This window comes from Rhinolophus sinicus, chromosome 2 (assembly GCF_057876585.1).
Source record: "Rhinolophus sinicus isolate RSI-liver-muscle chromosome 2, RSI-T2T, whole genome shotgun sequence".
Lineage (NCBI taxonomy): Eukaryota > Metazoa > Chordata > Mammalia > Chiroptera > Rhinolophidae > Rhinolophus > Rhinolophus sinicus.
Window position 1 is genome coordinate 86,782,333 of NC_142502.1, and position 22,557 is coordinate 86,804,889.

Here is a 22,557-nt window from a genome sequence, read left to right on the forward strand (position 1 = left end):
AAAAATTAAAACACACGCTCTATTCTGTCTACCTCTATTCCACTAAAGCCATGATAAACTGAGTAGTAAAGTATGGGCTTTATATGAAAACAAACAAACAAACAAAAACTATGCAAGTTCTATTTGTTCTTCAGGGTCAAGATAACTCTCCTTAAATAAAACCAATTTGCTTATCCATCAGCCCATGAGTTAGCGGCATCATTTTTATAAAACAAAACAGCATATGCCAAAATCTTAAAATGGAGAAAAGAAAATGGGAGCTTCGGGAGCAAGATATAAAACCGACTACCCCCAAACCACTTATGTGCCATATACTTTCAATTCAATAAAGTTTTCAAATATATACATAGATACGAACAACTTAAAAACAGAGTCAACTCAAGAAGTAAATGCATAGTAGTAAAAGAAGGTATAGTATTTGGTTGATTGAAAGAAGGTTTCTAAGAAGTCCAATTGGCTAGATGCCACAACCTGAAGTTACACGAGCTGAAGGCAATTTGGGGTTCTGTTCTGTGTAGAAGGACCAGTGAATAAGGGTCCCTCAGGCAGTTAACTCAACACTGAGGAGTAGTTTTGATATTTAATGGAAGGGAGAGAGCATGTTGTCAAAGCACTTGGCTACCTGCTATCGTTTGAATACGCAAAGTGATAATCAATTTTTAAAAGCTGTCGGGTTAATGTCCAGGGTGACTTTATTTCATGGAGAGGAAACGAAAAATCAACAACGTGATTTTCCTAGACACCACAGAGTGACTGGCACTTCTCATTTCTCTTTTATCACATAATACAAAAAAAAAAAAAAAAAATCAATGGACACACACACCAAAACATACCCCATGCCCCTTAAATTAGAATTAAAAATTGAAGCAATATGTTGTTACACTTTGATTCACTCTATTTACAAATTCAATTGCACTTATAAAGATAGCGACATTTCTAATATGGTTGTAGGTTATTTTGCTTTATTGTGGTTTTATATTTCAATATAAAACTTTTAAAGCTTTCTTCAGTAAAAACCATACTTTCTTCTGCAGTACATAATTTATTTACCCACTGAATTTCTGAACCAGTTTTCTCTTTCTGTGCTTTTCTGCTCTATTTTATTTTACAAACGGCACGCACGTTCCAAGTAGGTACAATCAGACACTGCACTCACTTAAGAGATTCATTTATGAAAGTTAAAGTGTAAGAAATGAAATATTAGCAGCCTAATCCTTTGGTTCATCTTTTAAAAAAAATCATCCGATATAATTTACAAATCAGTGGTAACTCTTCTTTTTGGTTAAAAACAAATTCACCAGGTAGATCGCTGATTAAAATCCAACACTGCTGTAACAAGTACTACATTCCTGTCTCATCTCACTGCTCAAGGATGCCACTGCTTACAACTGTTTGGACAGGACACAGGATACAGTAAGGCACAGTGGATGGTACAAATGAAAGCAAATACTTTAGGAGTGTGTTTATTTTTTTCTGCACAAATACTAAAATATGTACCGTTCTCAAGATAAAATACCGAAAAAGAAATACATATTTTTTGTTACGAAATAACCTATACAAATTTTTAAATGTACACCATCTGAGCTGCCAAAAAGGTTTAAAAAAGTATCAATTTTTTTCCCCATACATAAAACTATCTCTCATCAGTAGGTCTAAGAAAACGTGTCCCAGCAATGTCCCAGCAATTCAGGGGAGGAAGGAGGATACAAATTCTCCTTCCTGCTCTCCCTGACTCCAACATAAGACAAAAACGAAGGTCAAGTGTTTACAGTAGTGTATTCCACTTAGTACAAACAACTGAAATTTAGGAAAAGAAGAAAAACTCATGCCGGGAGACCACTGGTGGACTGGTTAGAGTAAGGCACTTCCCTGGAGACAGCAGCGTCCCAACAGGCGACGTGGGAGGCGACGTGCGGGTTCCGGTGAAGACAAGACTGCATGAGGCTCCTCAGAAGACAGGAACAGCTCAACAGCAGGGGAAGACTCAGGAGGTAAAACGTGGAGGTGAAAGTCTACACAGAAGTGGTCACTCGGTCAATAGCATGATTGACCTCGTTTTTATTTGAATCCAGTCCTTTAGCAGCATTCATGTCGTTCCGTAAATTCTCCACTGTCTTTTTCATATTCTTTAACTCCCCTGGGTGTGGAGTGGCTCGCCTCTGAAGTGTTCTCTGAAAACAAACGGTGTGGAGTGAGTGTTTCGGTTTTATTCCATTACTTTTTCCGACGCGTCGCTTTCCAATACAAACCTTCGTTTCTCATAGAGGATGAGTTAGAGCGGATGGAAAAGCTCTCCTTGAACAGATGAGCGTTTACCCACTGCTTACTAGTAGTTAATGGACGACGAAAGTGTTGTACATAAGTCACCTCGTCAAGATAGAGGATAACTTCCAGTATAAAAGAATACGTTTTAAAATCTGAGATGCGTGTGTGATAAAAATAAAGTTCCACGAACCGTAAGAAGAAAAATGACAGATTTACAAGATATAATTGTGGGGTATAGAGGAAGAAAAAAGTGAAGGGGTAAAAAAATTATAAATTAAAATCACTATAATATTCTACTATTACCCAAAGTGGTGCTGGCCTCTTCCAAGCCTGGAGGCACGGGAGCGGAAGAAAAAGTGAAGCAAGGGAGAGGGACTTCTTGTGTTGCTGCTGTGTGTGCTATTTATTTACATGACCTACTGGAGAAAGTTCACATTCTTTTAATAAAGACTGCAGTGCTGAAAGGGAAGTAATAGGCTAGGGGCAATATTTTAAAAATTATATCATTTCACATGTTACATGCTCTTCAGCTCATAAAACAGCATTTACATCTTTTTAATGGTCTGTCCAGGAGTTTCAGGAGGAACTGAAATAGGCTAATAAGAGCACGACAGAGGCAAGGAAGCAACTGGTGAAATGGTCACACTCGAAGACGCCATGAGGTGAGCATTCAAGAGTCATTTATATTGAAGTGATTTTGTCATGGCTAATTCCTATTTTGCACTCTACTACTTTTAAGTGGATAAAATCCCATTCCGTGACAGCTGGAATAACAAAGACTACATATGATATTTAATTTACAATCCATCCTTTGTTTTGAGGACTGCAAATACTCCCCCTCAGCTCTGCTTATGAAAATCTCAACTGGCAAGGAGTTTACGAGGCCAAAGTCAACTTGGAGGAAGATTCCAAGAGTTGCCACTGGCTCCTGGAGATTTGGGGTGGCTGAGAGATACTTTCCAGTGTGGGTGAAAAGAAGGCCAAGAGGTACTTTCACATCTATTCCTGATTTCTGAATGATAATTCCTTCAGTAATCCAACTAAGATGACAGGGGCTCTGCACAAAGGCGAAGAGAAGAATGGTTACGTGAAGAAGAGAGCAGTCCAGCACAAGGGAAGGCAGGCTAAGCCCTGCCATGAAACGTGAACGGAGTCACCATGAGTCATAAATAGGGATGGAGGGTGGGAAGAGGCGGAATTCACTGGGAACACCAAAAAATAAAAAATTCCCAATCAATTTTAAGAAAACAGTGGGGATGGGATGGGAATTATCACAAATGAAGGGAAAGAAGCACCAGGAACGATTCAAACAAAAAGACCACAAAAGTTCCATTTGCCTTATGTACCTTTGGTGAATCAGTACCTACCGTAGAAGTACCTAGTTTTGGCTCCTAGGAAAAAAATTCTTAAATGCGGGAAGCAAAACAGAGAACAGACTATTTGAAAAGACAAGAAATCCTTATGAGCGGCCATTCTCAACCTTAGAAGGCTTTACAATTTTGAACTTCCGTGGGGGCCAAGCGTCCCATTTCCATACCGTTTCATTATCTTCTTCATCTTTTTCGTCTTCCAAAAACCGGATGGCACTGATTCTGTTTACGGCGCGCTCATTCCAGGCCTCATCGGAGACGTCGTTCACCAGGCTCTCCAGCGCGCCACAGCGGGGCAGGTTCTCTGTCACGACAAAGACATGTGAGCAGGGAACTCGGGTTTCCAGGGCTGGCGGCTGCTCTCTAGTCATTTTAAAAATTAAACACAAAAAGAAAAAGGTCTGGGGCACAGCTGCCCTTCCTGTCCATGATGCGTAATTATATGTGAGATCACAGAAAGTATCTGCTCAATTAATGTGTTTACTCTTCCTTACGGAATTAAATAATTGATGGAGTCCTTTCCCAGGATTCTTTTCTATACATTAACGTCAAAACCTTGCTTATGACAGTGATGTAGCTGCACACGTTTCCGTGGTGATACATTCTGCCACATTTTCCTCTTTGGGTCGTAAACGTTCATCTGACAAGGCTGGGATTGGCAACGTGGCTTTGGGGCCCTTCCACTTAGGGGCTCCCATTCTCCCCGAGCACTCTCTAGTTCTCTTCTATCAAAACAGCTCTCAGCAAAGGATTTATAATAGAAATTTGGTGTTAGTTTGAATATTTTTTTTTTTTTTTTTAAAAAGCACACACATAATTTACAAAGCAAAGGTACAATGACTCAAAACAACTCAATGGCTTAAAAAGCAAAGTTTGCCAGTGGTGCTCCATACGGATCTTCCAAACCATCACTTTGGAATTTCAGGGACCCCATTACCTTTTTTAGGAGTACTTGTATTTGCATCCCTAGCTATCATTCAAAACCAAAAGTCTGTTGAAGTTCAGCCACGATAAACAGGTATAAGTGGCACTTTCCTGCAAAGATGCAGGGGAGCCTTCCCAGAGGTGACCCCGATGACTTCACCCGCACTGCTCTAGGGGCGGACTGGACAAAATACAGACCCACGTGAGAGTAAGAGGTCTATGGATAGATATTAGCTCCTACTAATGTTCAGGGCAAAGTGACTAAGGTCCTTAAACTCACCTTGGCAAGTGGGTTCAGAAGGCAGCTGAGGAAGTAAGACACAGGTTAGAATCTTCTCTCCTGTGGTGGGGTCCATGTCCGTCTGGAACGTGAGCAGGGGCTGGGACTGGTTGTCAGATAACCACAAAGCCTTCAGCTTCAAGGCCGTCAGAGATAAGGGCAGATGCAACAACCTAATTTAAAACAGAAGGAGGTATAGGGGTCTCAAATTTTGTAATTCATCAATTTCTAGCAACCAAAAGAGGAAAAACAAACAAACAATTTCCTGGGACTGGGTTCAATATTTTAAAAGATGTTATGTTTACAATAAGACACTTGATTTACTCCCTGCAAGCCGACTCTTCACTAGGTTACTGGGCTTCCCCTTTCTGCTGTCACCTAGATGACCAGCACCACCAGACCATGGGGCAAAAAAATGAGGAAATTATGGAATATGTGATTCGGTTTTGTACTAGGAGGTTTCCATTGAATGAGAAAAATAAAGCCAGTGTGCCTGTGGAAGGACCCGGAAGCCAAAGTTCTCAGTCAACAGCGACAGCTTTCCCGACACGGCTGGTACGAGCCTGTGGGCATTACCTGTGCCCAGTCACACCCGGCAAATGCGGACCAGAGGAAAGAGATGTGTGGGGCGCTGAAGAATTTCAGTGGCAGTTAACGACTAAAGAACGTTGTTTTCATGGATGGACTCCATTTGCTATCTCTCGCGAGATTATTTTAGGTATTCTATCTTAAACTTTTATCTTTCAATTTCTAGGAGCTCCCACTTCTCAGACGCCTACGTGATAATTAATACCCACATCAGATTGTTTCAGTTTCAGATGAGATAGCATCTATTAAAGCACTTTGAAACTGTAACGTGACACCTAAAGATTAGTTTTGTATGTATGTTTGCACCAATATTTCACAGCGTGGCTGCAGCCAGTTAGGTCTATCCAGTGGAGACCAGCGCCAGAAGCTACACGCACATGGCACTTGGCAAAGATGACTTCAGTGCAGGGGTTCTCCACCAGGGGGGATTTGGCCCCGGGGCACATCCGGCAATGTCTGTGGACATTTTAGGGGGTGCTCCTGGCATCCAGTGGGTAGAGGCCAGGGATGCTGCTAAACATCCTACACTGCATGGCACGGCCCGCACGACAAAGCATTATCCGGCCCCAAATGCACTAATAGTGCCTTGGGTGAAAACGCTGCTTTAGTAAAAACCAGTGCTTTACCCAAGTCTACTGAGTCACTTTGAAAACAACCAAACCTCTGTTGATACCAGAAATTTAAGGTTTAAAGCACCTAAGGTCATAGATGACCAAGTATTTTCACTCTCATCTCACTCTAATGTGTATTAAATTATGGATCAATCATAAAACTGACTTCATAAGCTAGATAATACTAAGCTAATCACATTCTGTTAACTGCTACATAAGGCACACTTTCTTAAAAGAAATCTCTGGCGCATTAATCCTATAAGCAATGATATGACAGCATGTATTCCTGGGGTTCTTTATTTTATGAAATAGTACCCCTATCTCCAGTTACCATGAGTGGGATATCGACCTACATTTGACCAACGGATCAATATTGCATTATTAGACATACACAAGCACACCTTGTTTCACTGTGCTCTGCTTTGTCGCACTCCACAGATGCTGCGTTTTTTACAGATTGAAGGCAAAACCCTCCACCAGCAAAAAAAATGACAACTTTCTTTATTGTCATACTCGTTTCATTGTAGTGGTTTGGAACCAAACCTGCAATATCTCCAAGGTATGCGTGTATACCAGTTTGAATTGCCAGACTTATGGGAAATACACTAGAACTCTATGTAGAGATATGAAGAGAAGTTGTACTCTGACATTATAAAACTAATCTAAGTAAAATGTAAGCACAAATTGGTTAAGCTACTTTAACAAATGAAATGAAAAATTATCAGCGTGTATAGAGAGTATTAACAAATGCATTGTTGACAAACTTTTCATAAGAATAACGTGTTTTGCAAAAGATTTCCACTGTGAGATTTGTGAAGATGAGAAAATATTTTCTTCTCATAACAATGAGTCCAGTAAACACTGATGCATCCTGCACATACGTAAGGGGTGCAGTATGAAGTGCAGTGGAATTGTACCTTATGTGGGAGCTAGATTCTAAAGTCAATGCAGCCAAGAGAACTGCATATGTTCAAGTACCCTTGAAAAGACTCTATGTATTGTACACGATAGTATTTCACTAATGAAGGCCAAACTGGGTAACAAATATGTATTTTTGTATCCCAGAATCCACCCAGTATAGTGATATATATGCTCGTACCATGAGAAGAATGCCCCAGGGGATCTGAGGGAATAGCAGATCCACAACTCCACTTCTCCTGACTCTGAGGTATTGGTTCCTCAAGTGGGACAGACAGTGAAATCTCTTATGCTTATGCAACAAATGACTTCTCCCTCTGCCTGTAGGTTGTCACACATGTTCAAAGGCAAGGAAGCTAAAAGATCTAAGATGTGTATTTGCCAGGCACTGTGACAGGGATTTTTAAAAAAGAATATCCTAACATACTGTGAAAGCTTAAAGTACATCACACTCTTTTCATTTTATTGAAGAAAAGGATCATTTCTTTTGAAAGTTTGTTCCTATTTCTTTTTAAAAAGGGGTTAAGCTAACATCCTCCAGAACGTATAAAGTTTCAAGGCCTTGGGCAAGAAATCTATAGTCAGCATCTCTACTTCATGAGCATAAAAAAAAAAGAAAATCAAGATTCGAAAGCCAGCACAAAACACAGATACTCAAACCCCATCATGTACCTTCTCAGACTCATAACTGGCTTCCTAGCTCAATGTTAAAGCAAAGGTATAAATAAAAGGCTAAACAAAGCATCAATAATAAATAACAGCTTCTAAGGATGACAAATCATATGGTAAAAGCGGAAATAAGTTACTAGACTCTGTAACAATCGATCTTATAATCACATTCAACCAAGCCATGTAAGATGAATTTGTTGTCTAAAACACCCATTTTCCTGCAAAGGATCAAAGTGTCAGCTTGAATACAGTGTTGCTGACAGAGCACACACCACACACAAGCTTGTTCACCAGTGTCTTGTGGACAGAGGGACTCCTATGGTGTCAGAGAGAAAAACAGACCCAGTCTGCACACGTATGCTGCAGGCTGGGTGGCCAGCCCTCACTGACTGGCTTCAGCCTGGAGGGAAAAAAGACACACACACTCCTCTGTTTCTCTTGGGTGACCCATCCCAGATACAAGTGGAGAATCCCTGCTTTCCAGAGGAGTAAATAATACATTTTTGGTTTATTCTGATACCTTCTGTACACTACAAAATTGACATAAGAAAAAACCTCCCCATTTGTACACATCTCCATGTGCTACTTAGGACCACATCCCCCCGGAAATAAAAGGCCCGCACTTACTACTCACATCAACGGTGCAAGGATAAAGCAAATGAATAAGCAAAATGTGAAGCTCTCATTTCCAGTTATGTCCATGACCAACCCCGCCTAAAATGACCTTGCCCGTCTCTGAGCTACTATAGTAATTGCATTGTCAAATTTATTCAACAACTAAAGGTGGCCTACTGATTAATGCAATACTAAGTTCACCTATGCTCGCATACTTCTTACAATTAAGTGTTTCATCTGGGGGCGGCCGGTTAGCTCAGCTGGTTAGAGCGCGGTGCTCTTAACAACAGGGTTGCCGGTTCGATCCCCGCATGGGCCAGTGCGAGCTGCGCCCTCCACAACTAGAGTGAAACAACTACTTGACTTGGAGCTGATGGGTCCTGGAAAAACACACTTAAAATAAATAAAAGTTAAAAAAATAATCTAAAAATAAATAAATAAATGTTTTGTCTGTTTGTTACCTCCTACTAGAATTTTTAGTTTTAAGCGAAGTTTTCAAAAATGTTTACAGACACAAATATATTTAAAGATATATATATATATATAAAGATATATATATATATATATCTAGTTACATATATATATATATATGTACATATATATATATATATATATATATATATATATATATATGTAACTAGAGAACATAATCAGTGAAAAGATTTAAATAATACTAAATATCTAAAATGAAAGCCCCCTGTAACCTCACGTCTCCACCCCTCCTCTAGGGGGAGAACTACTATTAATATTTTGGTGTACTGCACAGGGAAGGTTTTTTTAAGCATAAAACTAAAGATGAGAGTACCATGTACACTTGCTCTTTTACTCGGTATCATGGGCCTCCTCCTGTGTCACTACACAGAGAAATACCTCATTCTTACCCGCTTTGTATTCCACAGTATAGCTATACTGTTATGTTGTATTTTGCCTTTTATTTTATTTCTCCCTGCTTTATTGAGATATAATTGACACATAACATTGTATAAGTTTAAGGTGTACAATGTGATGATTTGATACATTTATGTATTGTGAAATGATCATGACAGTATGTTTAATTAACATTTCCATTACCTTACATAATTACTTTTTTTTTTTGGTGTATGGTGAGAACATTTAAGATCTACTCTCTTAGCAACTTTCAAGTATATAATACAGTACTATTAACTATAGTCACAAGGTTGTACATTGGATCCCCAGAACTTATTCATCTTTTAACACGAAGTTTGTAGCATTTGACCAACATCTCCCCACTTCCCTTACCCCCCACAGCCCCTGGCAACCATCACTCTTCTGGTTCTATGAATGAAACTTTTTTAGATTCTACGTATAAGTAAGATCATACAGAACTTGTCTTTCTCTGTCTGATTTATTTCATGCCCTCAAGGTCTATTCATGTTTTCACAAATGGCAGGATTCCCTTCTTTCTCATGGCTGAATAATATTCCATCACACACACACACACACACACACACACACACACACACACACACCATTGTCTTTATCCATTCATCTACTGATAGATTCTTAGGTTATTTCCATATCTTGGATATTGTGAATAATGCTACAATGAGCATAGGAGTCCAGATATCTCTTTCATATCCTGTTTTTATTTCCTTTGAATCCCAGAAGTGGGATTTCTGGATCATATGGTAGTTCTATTTTTAATTTTTTGAGGAACCTCCATACTGTTTTCCATAGTGGCTGTACCAATTTACATTCCCACCAGCAGTGCACAAGGGTTCCCTTTTCTCCACATCCTCGCCAACACTTGTTATCGCCTGTCTTTTGGTAATAGCCATTCTAACAGATATGAGGTGATATTTTTAAATTATGTTTTTATTTAATTTTTGGATTATAAAATTTAAAGACATAAACTATTTCCCCATTGACAGCTACTATTTTTAGTATTTGGTACTCCTAATACTGCAAGGAAGATCGTCAAATACCCAACTTTGTATATTTGGTAGATATTCCTATGGAAGAGAGTCTGAAAATTAAAGACATGTGACTACGGGTGGCTCATAATACCAGACATCTCCACCATTACTGTACTAGGTTTGCTACTTAGTTTCCAAGTAGCATTTTATAGTTATCCTTGCTGTAATTTATCCTATCAAACTTGTCAAAAAAGTTTTTGGAAATTAAGATGTAGTCTCCTTGTGCCATTTGCTATTTTTATATGCTTCAGAGAAGAGACAGAAAATTTGGTCTGCTTTCCCACGGTGTGACATTTCTGCAAGCTAAAGAGCTGACATGGTAGCACCCCCCCATTTTTTTTATTAGTTTCTATACTAATACTTTAAAATAAGTACCAATTATATATTTTAAGAGGCTTAAAATTTGGTTATGAATCTATATATACACATGGGCTAAATGACACACTTAACTGAATCAGATGACAGCTATGCAACTCGACCTTTTAATTGGGTTTTCTCCGCCCCAGCCCAAGCATAATAAAAACCTAACTCTCCCTTCTTCCGAGAACTGAAGAATGAAGCCTTCACTCCTGTGAAAACCAGTGTTTAGACATCCAAGCCGTCTTTCCGCTCAAGAGTTAGTGGTGCAAATTCATGCTCCCCAGTGTGGCAAGAACCAGGCCAGGTTTGCAGTCACGGCTGGAGGTGAGAGGTCAGGAAAGAATCACCCTTCTCAAGCTGTTAGTCTCGTGTCAGCCTTAGTTCAGCAGAAACGCAACGTTCAACTCAAATTAATCCTGAGTTTTTAGTCACAAGTTAGGGATCTTCAGAATCTATCAAGATGTCCTGAAAGTACTAACTTTAAAAAGGTGAGCAGTCCCTGAGGCCATAACTCACCTCCAGATCCCTGCTGAGTACTGCTGTGTATTTAGCACTGCTGTCTATAATCCATTAGGGAGAATGACAAATGTGGCTTGAGCCTGACCTAAGCGACCAGCGAATCAGCACTTAGGACACAATCCCTTAAACACTCTTCAGATCGCTGGTATTCGCCGTTTAAAATCACTGCTCATCTTTCCCTGGTTTAGCACCTTCTCTCCTATCTAACTATATAATACTCAAAAGCATTTTTTTAATTCCTCTTGGCAATGAAGCCTGTGATATAAGGCATTTCAAAATGGCCTATCCTTCATTCTGCAAAAGGAATATTTTCATTCAGTTGACAGATATTTACCAGGCATCTGTTATGTGTCAGGTACTGTGAAGGGAAGAATGATACAATGACACATAAACTGTAACATCCAACTTTAGGTAACTTCAGATTTAGGAGGGTTACACACATGTAAACAGGCAATTATCCTACGGTGCTCCGAGTGCTATGTTAGGGGTAATTAAAAGATGCAGACTCAGAGAGAAGAATGCTTCCTGGAGACAATAAAAGCATGAGTGATGAAGAATAAAAGTGGTGAGATAGAGAAGAGGGTCCCAAGTAGAAAGAATAGCTCGTGTAGTCTCAGGGGTAAGAAACTGCAGATGCCAGGTGAGGTGATGACATTAATTCAGAGTGGCTGAAACAAACCTATATTCTACAAAGGTGAAGAGAAGGCATATTCCAGAAACTGGTAAGTAGTCCAATATAACCTCTGACCCCAGAACTTGAGAAATGTCACTGCTGTGACCTTGGGGACACCAGTCTGATGGCTCTTCACTTTTCTTTGGATTATGAATCACAGCAATTCTACTATTAGCTGTGGATCTTCTGGCCAGAAAAGTATCCCTGAATACAATCTTTAGAGGGTTTACAATTTCAGAGGGTTCAGAGTCACCAGCAGAGCATATCAAGACCCTGGTTCAAATCTGGTTCAAGCTCATTCAACCTCATTTTTCAGAGAAGGAAACTGTGAAGTCCACGATGACTTACAAAAGCTAGTTATAAAAATTGAGGTACGGGGCAGCCGGACGGCTCAGTTGGTTAGAGCGTGAGCTCTGAACAGCAAGGTTGCTGGCTCGATTCCCCACATGGGCCAGTGAGCTGCACCCTCCACAACTAGGTTGAAGACAACGAGCTGCCACTGAGCTGCTGGAGGGGCGGCCGGATGGCTCAGGTGGTTAAGAGCACGAGCTCTCAACAACAAGGTTGCTGGTTCAATTACCGCATGGGATGGTGGGCTGAGCCCCCTGCAACTAAAGACTAAAAATGGTGACTGGACTTGGAGCTGAGCTGCGCCCTCCACACCTAGATTGAAGGACAACGACTTGGAGCTGATGGGCCCTGGAGAAACATACTGTTCCCCCAACATTCCCCAATAAAATTAAAAAAAAAAAAAAGTTGAGGTGAAACCTATGTCTCCCAGTTCTCAGGCAGTGGTCCTTCCCTTCCATCACTGCACTACTGCTCACTGTACTACAGAAGCGTCCACCTAAACTGTAACGTAGCCTACGCTCGAGCTGTCCCTGACCTTCTCTACTCCTTTGGGCTCAGCCACGCCAGCACCTAGACTAAACACTTCCTGGGGCCTGGGTCATTTGACTAATCGGTATATATTCTGTAGGATGGAGCGAGGCAAGACGACAAAGATGCTTGGTAAAGTCACATGGACATTCGTTTCTTTCTCTCAAGCAAAGCAAACCAGGACATGCTTACCTGTTCCCTGCCACATCCAGGACATGGAGCTCTGTCGCCTGCGACATCTCGGCAGGTATCCGAGTTAGTCTATTGTCACGCACGCAGAATACAGTGAGGCTGCAGCACCCGCCAATCTGTAATTGGAAAGAAAATACATCTTTTTTCCAAGTTTTTTGGAGAGATTGGGGTGGGACTGGAGTACCCTATTTATCAAATGGCATGAAAAGAATGCATAAAATTATACCACATGATTTTAAGTCTCACTGATGACCAACTACGATTAATATAAATCGTACAAAACACTGAGTAGTCCAATATGCTCATTAAAATCGCTACAAAACACTAAACACACATGTTCTCAATTAAATCAAGAAAATAAACAATACAGTTTAAAAATTTCATTCTGGAAAGGAATAATTTTCCACTGCCATCTAATGCAACTACATCTTTTAAATATGTTAACCAAGCTACACAGGTCCAGACAAATATATTTGGTAATAAGGCAGTTTCAGAATTCCAGGTTTCAAAAGTTAGGCCAAATCTCTCTCTCTCTCTCTCTCTCTCTCTCTCTCTCTCTCTCTCTCTCTCTCTCTCTCTCTCTCTCTCTCTCTCTCTCTCTCATACACACACACACACACACACACACACACACACACGCACATTACATTAAGTTCAGTGTTCTCAGTGTTCCAATTTATAAATAAAAAAGGGGAAGGGACAGATGATACAGTACATTAATTTCCACCAAACATTTTTTAGTAGCTTTCATTCACAACTTAATTTGGTAAATTCATTTTCCTTTGACCAATGGAACAAAAGAAAAACAATCAACATCTCAGCCAAGAGTGAATTTGGTAAACACTTGGTAAACACATACATTAATCTCCTCAGCTATGACCTGCTGGTAAAAGCATATGTTAATACCTACATACACACCAAATTTGATTATTTCCCTTTTTAAAAACAACAACAACAAGCAATTCAAAGGTAATTGACCTTTGTGTAAGTCTGCTCTTCAACAAAGAACATAAACACAAAAAAATTCAATGATTCTCGAACAAATCAGTTGTGGTTTCTCCAGTCAGGAAAGCTGCCCCAGGGGGTGAAAACCTAACTGGATCCCAGACACAACATTCTGCAGACGCCATACAGTACCACATTCTTCCTGGCCTGACTAACCCTGATTGCTAGAAAAGGCTCATGAAGGAACCTATTGATGTCTCTCTGACGCATGGAAAAATACTCCAGAGCCTTCTCTACTTGAGGAGGGGCAAAAGGCTTGAATCTTCAATGATGTCTGAACAGGAATCTCATGTCTTCTGCCCTTTTCTACTTATGTATGTGTTTGGTATATGTATATCTTAAAAAGCAGACTGCATATTTATGGAATTGCTACATAATTACCTTTATGAACAACCTTATGTCTTCCCTTTGGAGTTCATATGAAGATTTTTGAAATAATATTTGTAACCACAGTATTTAACCATAATGGATGTAAAAGAAAAATAAACATATATAAGGAAACATGGACTAACAATGGTCTCTGGTCACCTGGAAAACACCCAGACATATAAAAAGATGTCCCCTTTACTTCTCAGTATTCACATTTCCCATCCCAGCAAAACCGGTTTATGCACTATCCTCTAAGACATAGCTTCTGTTTTTGGTTCAACTGTTTCTTGTAGAAGTAAATGCCCTTCTTCCTTTTGTCTTTCTAAATCTTACCAATCATCCAACCTTAGCTAAACGTCCTGGACGCCATAAAGCCTTTCCAGACCCCATGATCCATCCTGATACATTGCTCTCTGCACTTCTTTACTAATTATGGTCTCTACAAATCTTCTGACAGATCTTTGACTGAGCCACTGTTTAATTTGTACATTTACATACAATCAGGGTACTTGGCAAGTACAGTACCCATCCTGTCTACTCACCTGTAGGCTATCTACCGACCAACATTTCTCACTTAGGTATGTTTATACACTTATATTTATGTACTTACTGCTAAAAGATTGCTACTTCAAGTTATTACCTGCATCTATGTGTAGCAAAGGAGACCACAAAACTGTTCTTTTTCTCCCAGTAAGAATCACTAGAGTGGCCTCTCTTAGGTTCTATAAAGATGTGAGACAGGCTCTTTTGTGGGAAAAGGCAGTCATGCTGCCTTTGGCGAGGACAATCATCAGTTTTAGTCAGATGCCCGGGAATATCACTGAAGGAAAGAAATCAAAATCCTGGACCTTCTGAAGATCAACTTGATTCGATTCTCTCTAATACATTTAAATGATCCCAACAAAGACCAACTCAGGACAAGGAATACCCAGTCTCATGGAGGCGATGCCCCCCCACCCCATGTGGCGGGGTGTCTACACTGGGGTCTGGGTTCCGTGGTGCCTGCGAGCCATGCGGGAGGCCTTCCACATCAGCACACGGCTGAGCGTGCCCCCCCAGCCCCCAACCCCGCCATCCCTCTCCGGGAGGCAAAGCAGATCACATCAGTTATTCACATACGTGACCCTCCTGATGGGACAAGAGGCCCCTGGAAGGTGTCGACAGCCAAGACTGAATCGTGATTTGGGGCACTGCGCCATGAAGCTGCCCGCTGCCCCAGCCACCTGGAGGATATCTGTTTTGGGGGCCCTACTGCTGCCACACCGTGTGAACACTTTCAATCCGTATCATGTGCATGCACTATATAGTCACAAGAGCCAATTAATGAAGGAATTGCACTACATCAGAGAGGGCTCGAGAAGTTGCAGGAGCAATAAAAGTTCTGGACAAGTGAACATCCTTGAAGTCTTTTGGGAGAAGTAAGGTGAACTCCCAATGGAGTGTGTGACTTGTCTACTGTGTTCACAGTCTCCTTGATATACATTTTGTCTTTTTTTCCTTTCCCACTCCAATCTCACACCCATGTGCAAGGTCAAGGGGTGGGGAGCAATGGTACTGGAGAGCCACTGAGGCGTCTGGGCTGTCACAGCAGGCAGAGCAACCTCCTGCTCGCTGTTGTCTATGGGTTTTGGAAAACACTGCCAACACTGAGCGTGTGTTGCTGCAGCACTAGGCACGCCTTCGTCACCTGTCAGGGGCACACGCTGTCCCAGGCCGACATTCACACAAACAGAGCCTGCTTTCCACATCAGCCAGGAAGGGATGAACCGAAACTTCGGCTTTTAGAAAAGATTCTTAAGCATTCAAAAACGTAACTCAAAAGATACAGTTCTTCATAGACGTCGGAGAGGAAGGGGGTGCGATGGAGGGAGCGCCCGCTTTTGAGATCACACAGACGGGGGAGAATGCAGGCTCGGTCATACGGTTTGTGGGTTTATTTCATGTATTACTTTACCCCAAAGTGACAATAAATATTAAATTCAATGAAACCACAGATATAATTTAGCATCTATCACAGAACCTGTCAGCTGCTGCTGCCATGTAGATGTGGCCGTTATTGTTTTCATTTTATCGAAATGAAAAGTTCCGTCAGCACTCGCGTGCCTCCTACGCTGATCCTGACGCTCGTCCCCGAACCCCACCGAACTTCTTAAAAAACTGTCTCCCTGACCATGTATCACGGTGACATTTTGTGTTTATACCAGTGAAGAACTGACATGAGTTGAGTATTGTATTATGTGTATCATTCATGTGGATTTTTGCTTTCTCTTTTGGGTTCAGGAAGCAGAGTTTCCAGGTTGTTTAGTGGCCATCAGGATAAAATGTCTCTATCAGTCAGAAATTCCCGAAAGCAGAGTCACTGTTTAAATACTTAGGACCAGTAAGGTAGGAAGCTGATATTTTTAACCCTCTCTAAAAGTACATAATAGCACCTTCCCAGAACACAAGGGATTGGACTTGGAGCCTCTGAGAATTCCAGAATATAAGTGCATAACCTTGTTGAGCTGTCTTGTGTCTCTTAAGATGAGACTGTCCTTGCCCGTTTGGCACTGATCTATCTAATCCAGGGGTGTCAAAACTGCCGCCGGGTGGGCCAACTGAGGTCTGCAATCCATTGTTAATTGGCCCACAGCAAATTCCAAAAATATATTTAGTTTACTTAAATAAACCAGGTGAGGCAATACATACTTCGCCTGCGTGAGTGGCCCAGCTGTTTGTGTATTTTATGGCATACGGCCCTTGGTGAAAAATGTTGAAAAAAGTTTGGACACCCCTGATCTAATCCATCTCAAGGAGATGGGACCTGTAGACCATTAAGAAAACGTTTACCAAGGTCAACTTCCACTAAGTATTAATTGCCTGCAGGTTACATTACCCTCGAAGAGATAATCAGACAGATTCAGTGACTCAAAGAGAAATCCTACCTTTCTTTGCCTATATTCCTCTTTGTGAATTCCTGTCCTAAGTATAAAGGCTCTTGGATTTGCTTTCAGTATCTTCCTTTCGATATTGTAATAGAACTGAACACACGTCGTTGACAAAAAGCAAAATGTACGATAAGCAAAATCTGGTCAAAATACAATTTGAACAGAAATAATATGATGTATAATTTTATAAATTTAGTTTTTTATTTTTTTAAGGAGAGCGCAGCTCACAGTGGCCCATGTGGGAATCGAACCAGCAACCTTGGTGCTACCAGCACCACTCTCTAACCAACTGAGCTAACGGGCCACCCTCTATGATGTGTAATTTTAGAAACCAAAGACTATTTTTTGCCTTTTCCAGCATCATCTGTGGCATATTATTCAAATGTTCCCTACTTCACAAATATTTTGGAAATCATGTGGCTTTGGGACGCCCTGAATTGTTGGGCCACTGACTGACATCAAAATATCCAATAATAGCTACGGCATTCTTCTTTTCTAACTGTACAAAAGTAACTTATGTTGACTGGAAAATAAAAACCATTTATACACACACACACACACACACACACACACACACAAAAGAACAATGAGAAAATAACTCAAGCCAAATCTTCTACCACCAAGGAACATCAGTATTTAACATTTTGAGGTACAATCGTTCAGGATTCTCACCACGCACCTGTGATGATACATACACGCTTCGACAAAATTAGGGCCCACACTCTGATTTTTAGCACCTGTGCTTACATATGACAGCAAACACGTTTTCCCACATCATTATATTTCTAAAAGGATTGTTATTGGCCATAGAATTATTTCGTTCTACAGAGTATCACAGATTACTGAACAAATTACCCATATTAGACACTGTTAGTTCTGCCATTTCTTGCTGTGTGATCTTAGACAAGTTACTTAACCCCTCTGCCTTAGTTCCACAATCTGTTAGATGTTGATAATGATTTGCCTACATCTCACGGAACTGTGGTGGAAATTAGGTGAGAATAGGCATGAAAGTGAACAGTGCCTGGCACGTGCTAGCAGCCCCTGTACTGCTTGGCACGTTGCCTGGAACTTGTTAGCTGGTCCTATATCTGCTGTGAGAAATATTCCTGTACATCCTTCTTAGTGGGTGTCCGTAATTGTTTTCTTAGGATAAAAGTCCTAGAAGTGGAACTGCAGAATCAAAGGGCATGCACATTTTTCAAATTTTTAATAATATCATCTTCTCTACCCCAGAAGCCATAATAATTTATACTTCCATGCTAATCTGCACTTCCTTGCACCCTTGCCAAAATTTAGTACCATTATTATTTTTTTTTAATCTTGAAAATTTGATAGATCAAAATGTTTTCATTAACATTTCTATGAATACTGATGGGGCTAAAATTTTTTCATACTTATAGCCATTTCTATTTTTCTTCTGTGAATCACTTACTGGTTCTTGTAGGGGGTTCTTTGCTTTTACTTTTGTCTACTTTTCTATAGTAGGAACAATCTTTTTCTCAATGATGTGAAAGTATTTCAAACAGAGTAAGGAGAGACTCCCTTCATTTGTAATATTGCAAATGTCCCCATGCCCTCAGGCTGTCTTCACCTTCTTAAAGATCAAAAATCTAATTTCCATATAGACAAATCCATCAACTGTTTCTTTTATGACTTATTTCCTCTTCTATGCCCTAGGAATGCCTTCTCCATCTTGAAATCCAACAGCCAGCTATATTTTGTTCTCGTATATTTAGGTTTTAACTTATATTATCTCTTTTATTTATCAATAATTCATTCATAATGTGATAGAAACTCACACTAAAATAATTTTAAATTGTTAATAATAAGAAGGTAAAAAGCTATCCACAAAATGAATATTCAACCACCGCAGACATTTCTGAATATCACAAAAATATTTACAGGTCATTAATGTTTACAGATTGCCTGATTAAAAAAAGCCTTGATAAACGGTCTGCAAAACCTATCTTGTCTCATTTGAGTGGAGAGTTGTGATGTAGTTAGGGTCCCTTTCATTTTGACTTAATGGAGACAAAAAACTGGAGTCTAAACTTGGAAATATGCTCAGTTTCTTCCAGCCAGAAACCTGTTAGGGTCCAGATTGTTTAAACCTAACTTTTGGCCGGAGAACATTATGAAGTCACTGGCTGTCTTTCATCGTACCCACGATCATATATATAATAGCTCCCTGTCTATCCACAAGTCACACTACAACAGTTTCTTCTCCTTAATTCTTCCCTCCACAAAAAATATGAGATTTTTAGGGAGCCTCCTTTTCCCACAAGCATACATACTTAAGCAACAGGACGAGAAATAAAAGATACAAGTGAGTTGTTTGAAAAATCAGAAGCATGCCACATGTAGCAAATAAAGCAAATCTAGCCTTTCCGTTAGAGACAGAATCGTGCCAACAAACTAGAATTTAGAAAAGACAGATGAGCTGCCAAGTTATGCCTTTCAGAGTTTCTGAAACTTAAAATGTAATTCACAGAAAAGCATTCTTTTGATAGAGAATAATCTGAACAAATCTGACAAACACGTAACAAAATAAGGTTCCAGGCCATGCAGTCATTTAAAAGACAAACAAACTGAGTTTAGAGGAAAATGTCCAATATTTTACAATGAAGCACACACAAAGCAGTCAGCCGGTTTGAATCTTCATGCATTTACGAAGCAAATGGAAGTTAGAGATGCAACTGTGGTCTGAACAATACTTACAAGATAACAAGTTTACCTGACTTTGCTAAATTTCCAAGCAGCTAACAATTAAGAAAACAAGAGACATTCGTTGATTTGCAAATGTTTACTACTAATAACACCACAAAACACACAGAATCTATTATCGTGACCTACAGAGTACAAACATTTTCCCCTCAACAACTTGGGGGAAAAAATGTAAATAAATGCTGCTATAGACTAAGAAGCTGTGCTATAAAACTGACACTATACAGTACTCTCAAATTAAAAACAAAAACAAAGACAAAAGATAGGAAGAACTACACAGCACACCAGACCAATGGCAATTGATACAACTATGGATTTTGGGCATATAAATTGAATTGGTCAGCACTTCTGTTTAGCTATGTCATGCATGCAACTTAACTGTTCAAGAGAAAATAATAAAGTTTTGAAAGAAAAGACTCCAATCAGGAAAGTGCAGGATTTGATCAAATGGTATCAAGCTTGGAGGCTGAGCAAGTACACACACATATGGTCCCTGGGCATAAGCCTCCCCTACACACACACACACACATACACACACACACACACACACACAGTCCCTGGGCTTAAGCCTCCCCTACACACACACACACACACACACACACACACAGGGCCCTACCATGCCCACTGCACAGAGGATCCGTGGTATGACAGTGCTGCCCAAACCAACATGACGCAATTCGAGGTCAGGAGGCCCTCAGTGGCTTGGCAGCTCCGCCCTGATGGTCAGAGGCAAGCACTCAACCATTTCTGCTGGGTTACCAAGCTGTGACCCGCAACAGAATTGGGGACATGTGCTCAGTGCATTTCCTAGTCTGGAAGCTGAGTGTGTGTGAGCAGGAGGGAAGGTGTGCTAGAAAAGATCCAGGTCCTTAAAAGCCTAAACAGTGTCTGCTTTATCAGGGACAGGCACAGACTTTATTCCTTTACCAAACTCTCGATGCCAGAAAACCAATCAGAAATTCTCAGAAAATGGACAAAACGTGACAACTGAAATGCTTTGAAGCTGGAAATGTTTTCACAATACTTTCACTTGTCAAATCACGAAAAGCTGTTTCTAATAATTTATGCAGACACATAGCACACACTAGGTATACCCCTCATGAAAGATACATGGAGAACAAGTTTCATTCTCTTAGCGTGAAACAGGACTGATGCTAAAATGATGGTGATAGTTTTACGAAAATAAAATTCTAATGTCCCTGTCTAGAATGTGTTCCTTTGAAAGAATCAAAAGAGGGAGAGAAAAGTTGGGAGTGGGTGGTGAAACTGGGGACTACCATTACACTTAAAAGGGTTCTCTTCGGCATTTACCTTGAAAATAGTCCTAAAATGTATTAATTTTCTAAAATGTCCAAATTAAAAGATAATTTGACCTTTCTTTACCAAATCAAGGTCCTGCTGTACTTCAAGGTCACACAGATGAAAATGTCGGGCGGAATCTGTATCAGCTGAGTGGCCAAGCTGTTACTGGCCAATGCCAAGGGCAGTGAGATGGCTATTGGGAGATACATCTTTGCAGCCCAGTCCCACCCACGCCCAGCTCCTGTGTGAGTCCTGGCAAGGAAAGCTTCTCACTGGCCTCAGTTTCCTCATATGCGAAATGCGGAAATCCTCGCGACCTCCAAAGCTGTTGTGAGGATTCAACGAGGTAACATACGTGAAAACACCCTAGTACAGGACAAGGCATTGAGCAAGAAAGTGATGAACCTTTACTCCTTCTCGGTACCTGTGGTTATGTGTCCAGTCGATTACCCATCCGCATGTGCTATTCAACAAGAGTAAAACTAATGTTCAGAATACTGTTTAGCTCTGTGTTTTGGTTTATCCCTTAGAGACTGGAGCCAAAATGTTTTGATTAGCAGGATCTCTTAGTTGTGTCCCAGTTAAGCTGAGAGGTACACTTTCTGTTGGAACAGTTTTATTTCATTGCCAGTGTTCAGATTAAGGATGCATCAGAACATGGTCACACAGTAAGAAATACCTCCCACTTCTACTCAGGAGGCCTGGCCATCTTACCCGGGGAGCAGACAGGGGCAGGGAGACCAGAGAACCAAGATCAGGAACGGAAAGAAGAAACTGGGCCAAGTTCGGACACCCTGAGAAGTACCCTAGGAAAACAAGAACCCCTCACGTTCTGGCTGTTTGGATGGCAGCTTTGAAATTATTCCAAGACAGATGGTGGAACGGGTGAAAACAGAGAAATTCGAAGGAAACAGCACCTGGCTAGGGATCAGACCACACAATACCATACTTTTTAATGTGATGCCCTGACAAAGGGGAGCGGACTCACCGACACTGGATGAAGGGAAAAAAGTGGCTTAAACTTAGTTTTAGGCTAGACTGCTAATAAAAAACTCAAGCTCAATACTACCCATCTCCAATCCAGGTCTCCTAGTTCCAAACAGCTTCATTATAAACAGCACCCTAGCTGCCTCCTGGTTTGATCTGCTGGGGGCGTCCTTCTCATTCTCTGCATTTTCACTTCCCTGCCAGAAGGCAAATGTCTCTAAGCCAGGCAGCTACTCTCCACCATGGGCTATGACTATCTTCTCTCCCACTTGAAGCACGGACACATAAAAAATGGATCTGGCTGTAGCTTCCCTCTGCCCTCCTCCATGTGAGTGCGTTTGTGAAGACTTCATTCACTCTCCCGGATGTGAGCACTGCCCAGGCAGTCTCTGCCCAGGAACAGGGTTGCATCAAGATCTATTTTATAATTTCAATGGCTT

At 40.7% G+C, this 22,557-nt stretch overlaps 1 protein-coding gene across 1 annotated transcript in view; it reads right to left on the reverse strand.

Annotated features, from left to right (window-relative positions):
* Positions 1-669: 669 nt before the first annotated feature.
* The window catches only part of LRRC1 (leucine rich repeat containing 1), a 115,130-nt gene continuing 93,242 nt past the window's right edge, over positions 670-22,557 (reverse strand). Inside the window, exons 11-14 of the mRNA XM_019734770.3 lie at positions 12,801-12,916; positions 4,840-5,012; positions 3,803-3,939; positions 670-2,171 (exon numbers count right to left, since the gene is read on the reverse strand). Coding sequence (XP_019590329.1) covers positions 2,013-2,171; positions 3,803-3,939; positions 4,840-5,012; positions 12,801-12,916 — 585 coding nt within the window. The 3' untranslated portion in view covers positions 670-2,012. The remainder of the gene's footprint in view (positions 2,172-3,802; positions 3,940-4,839; positions 5,013-12,800; positions 12,917-22,557) is intronic.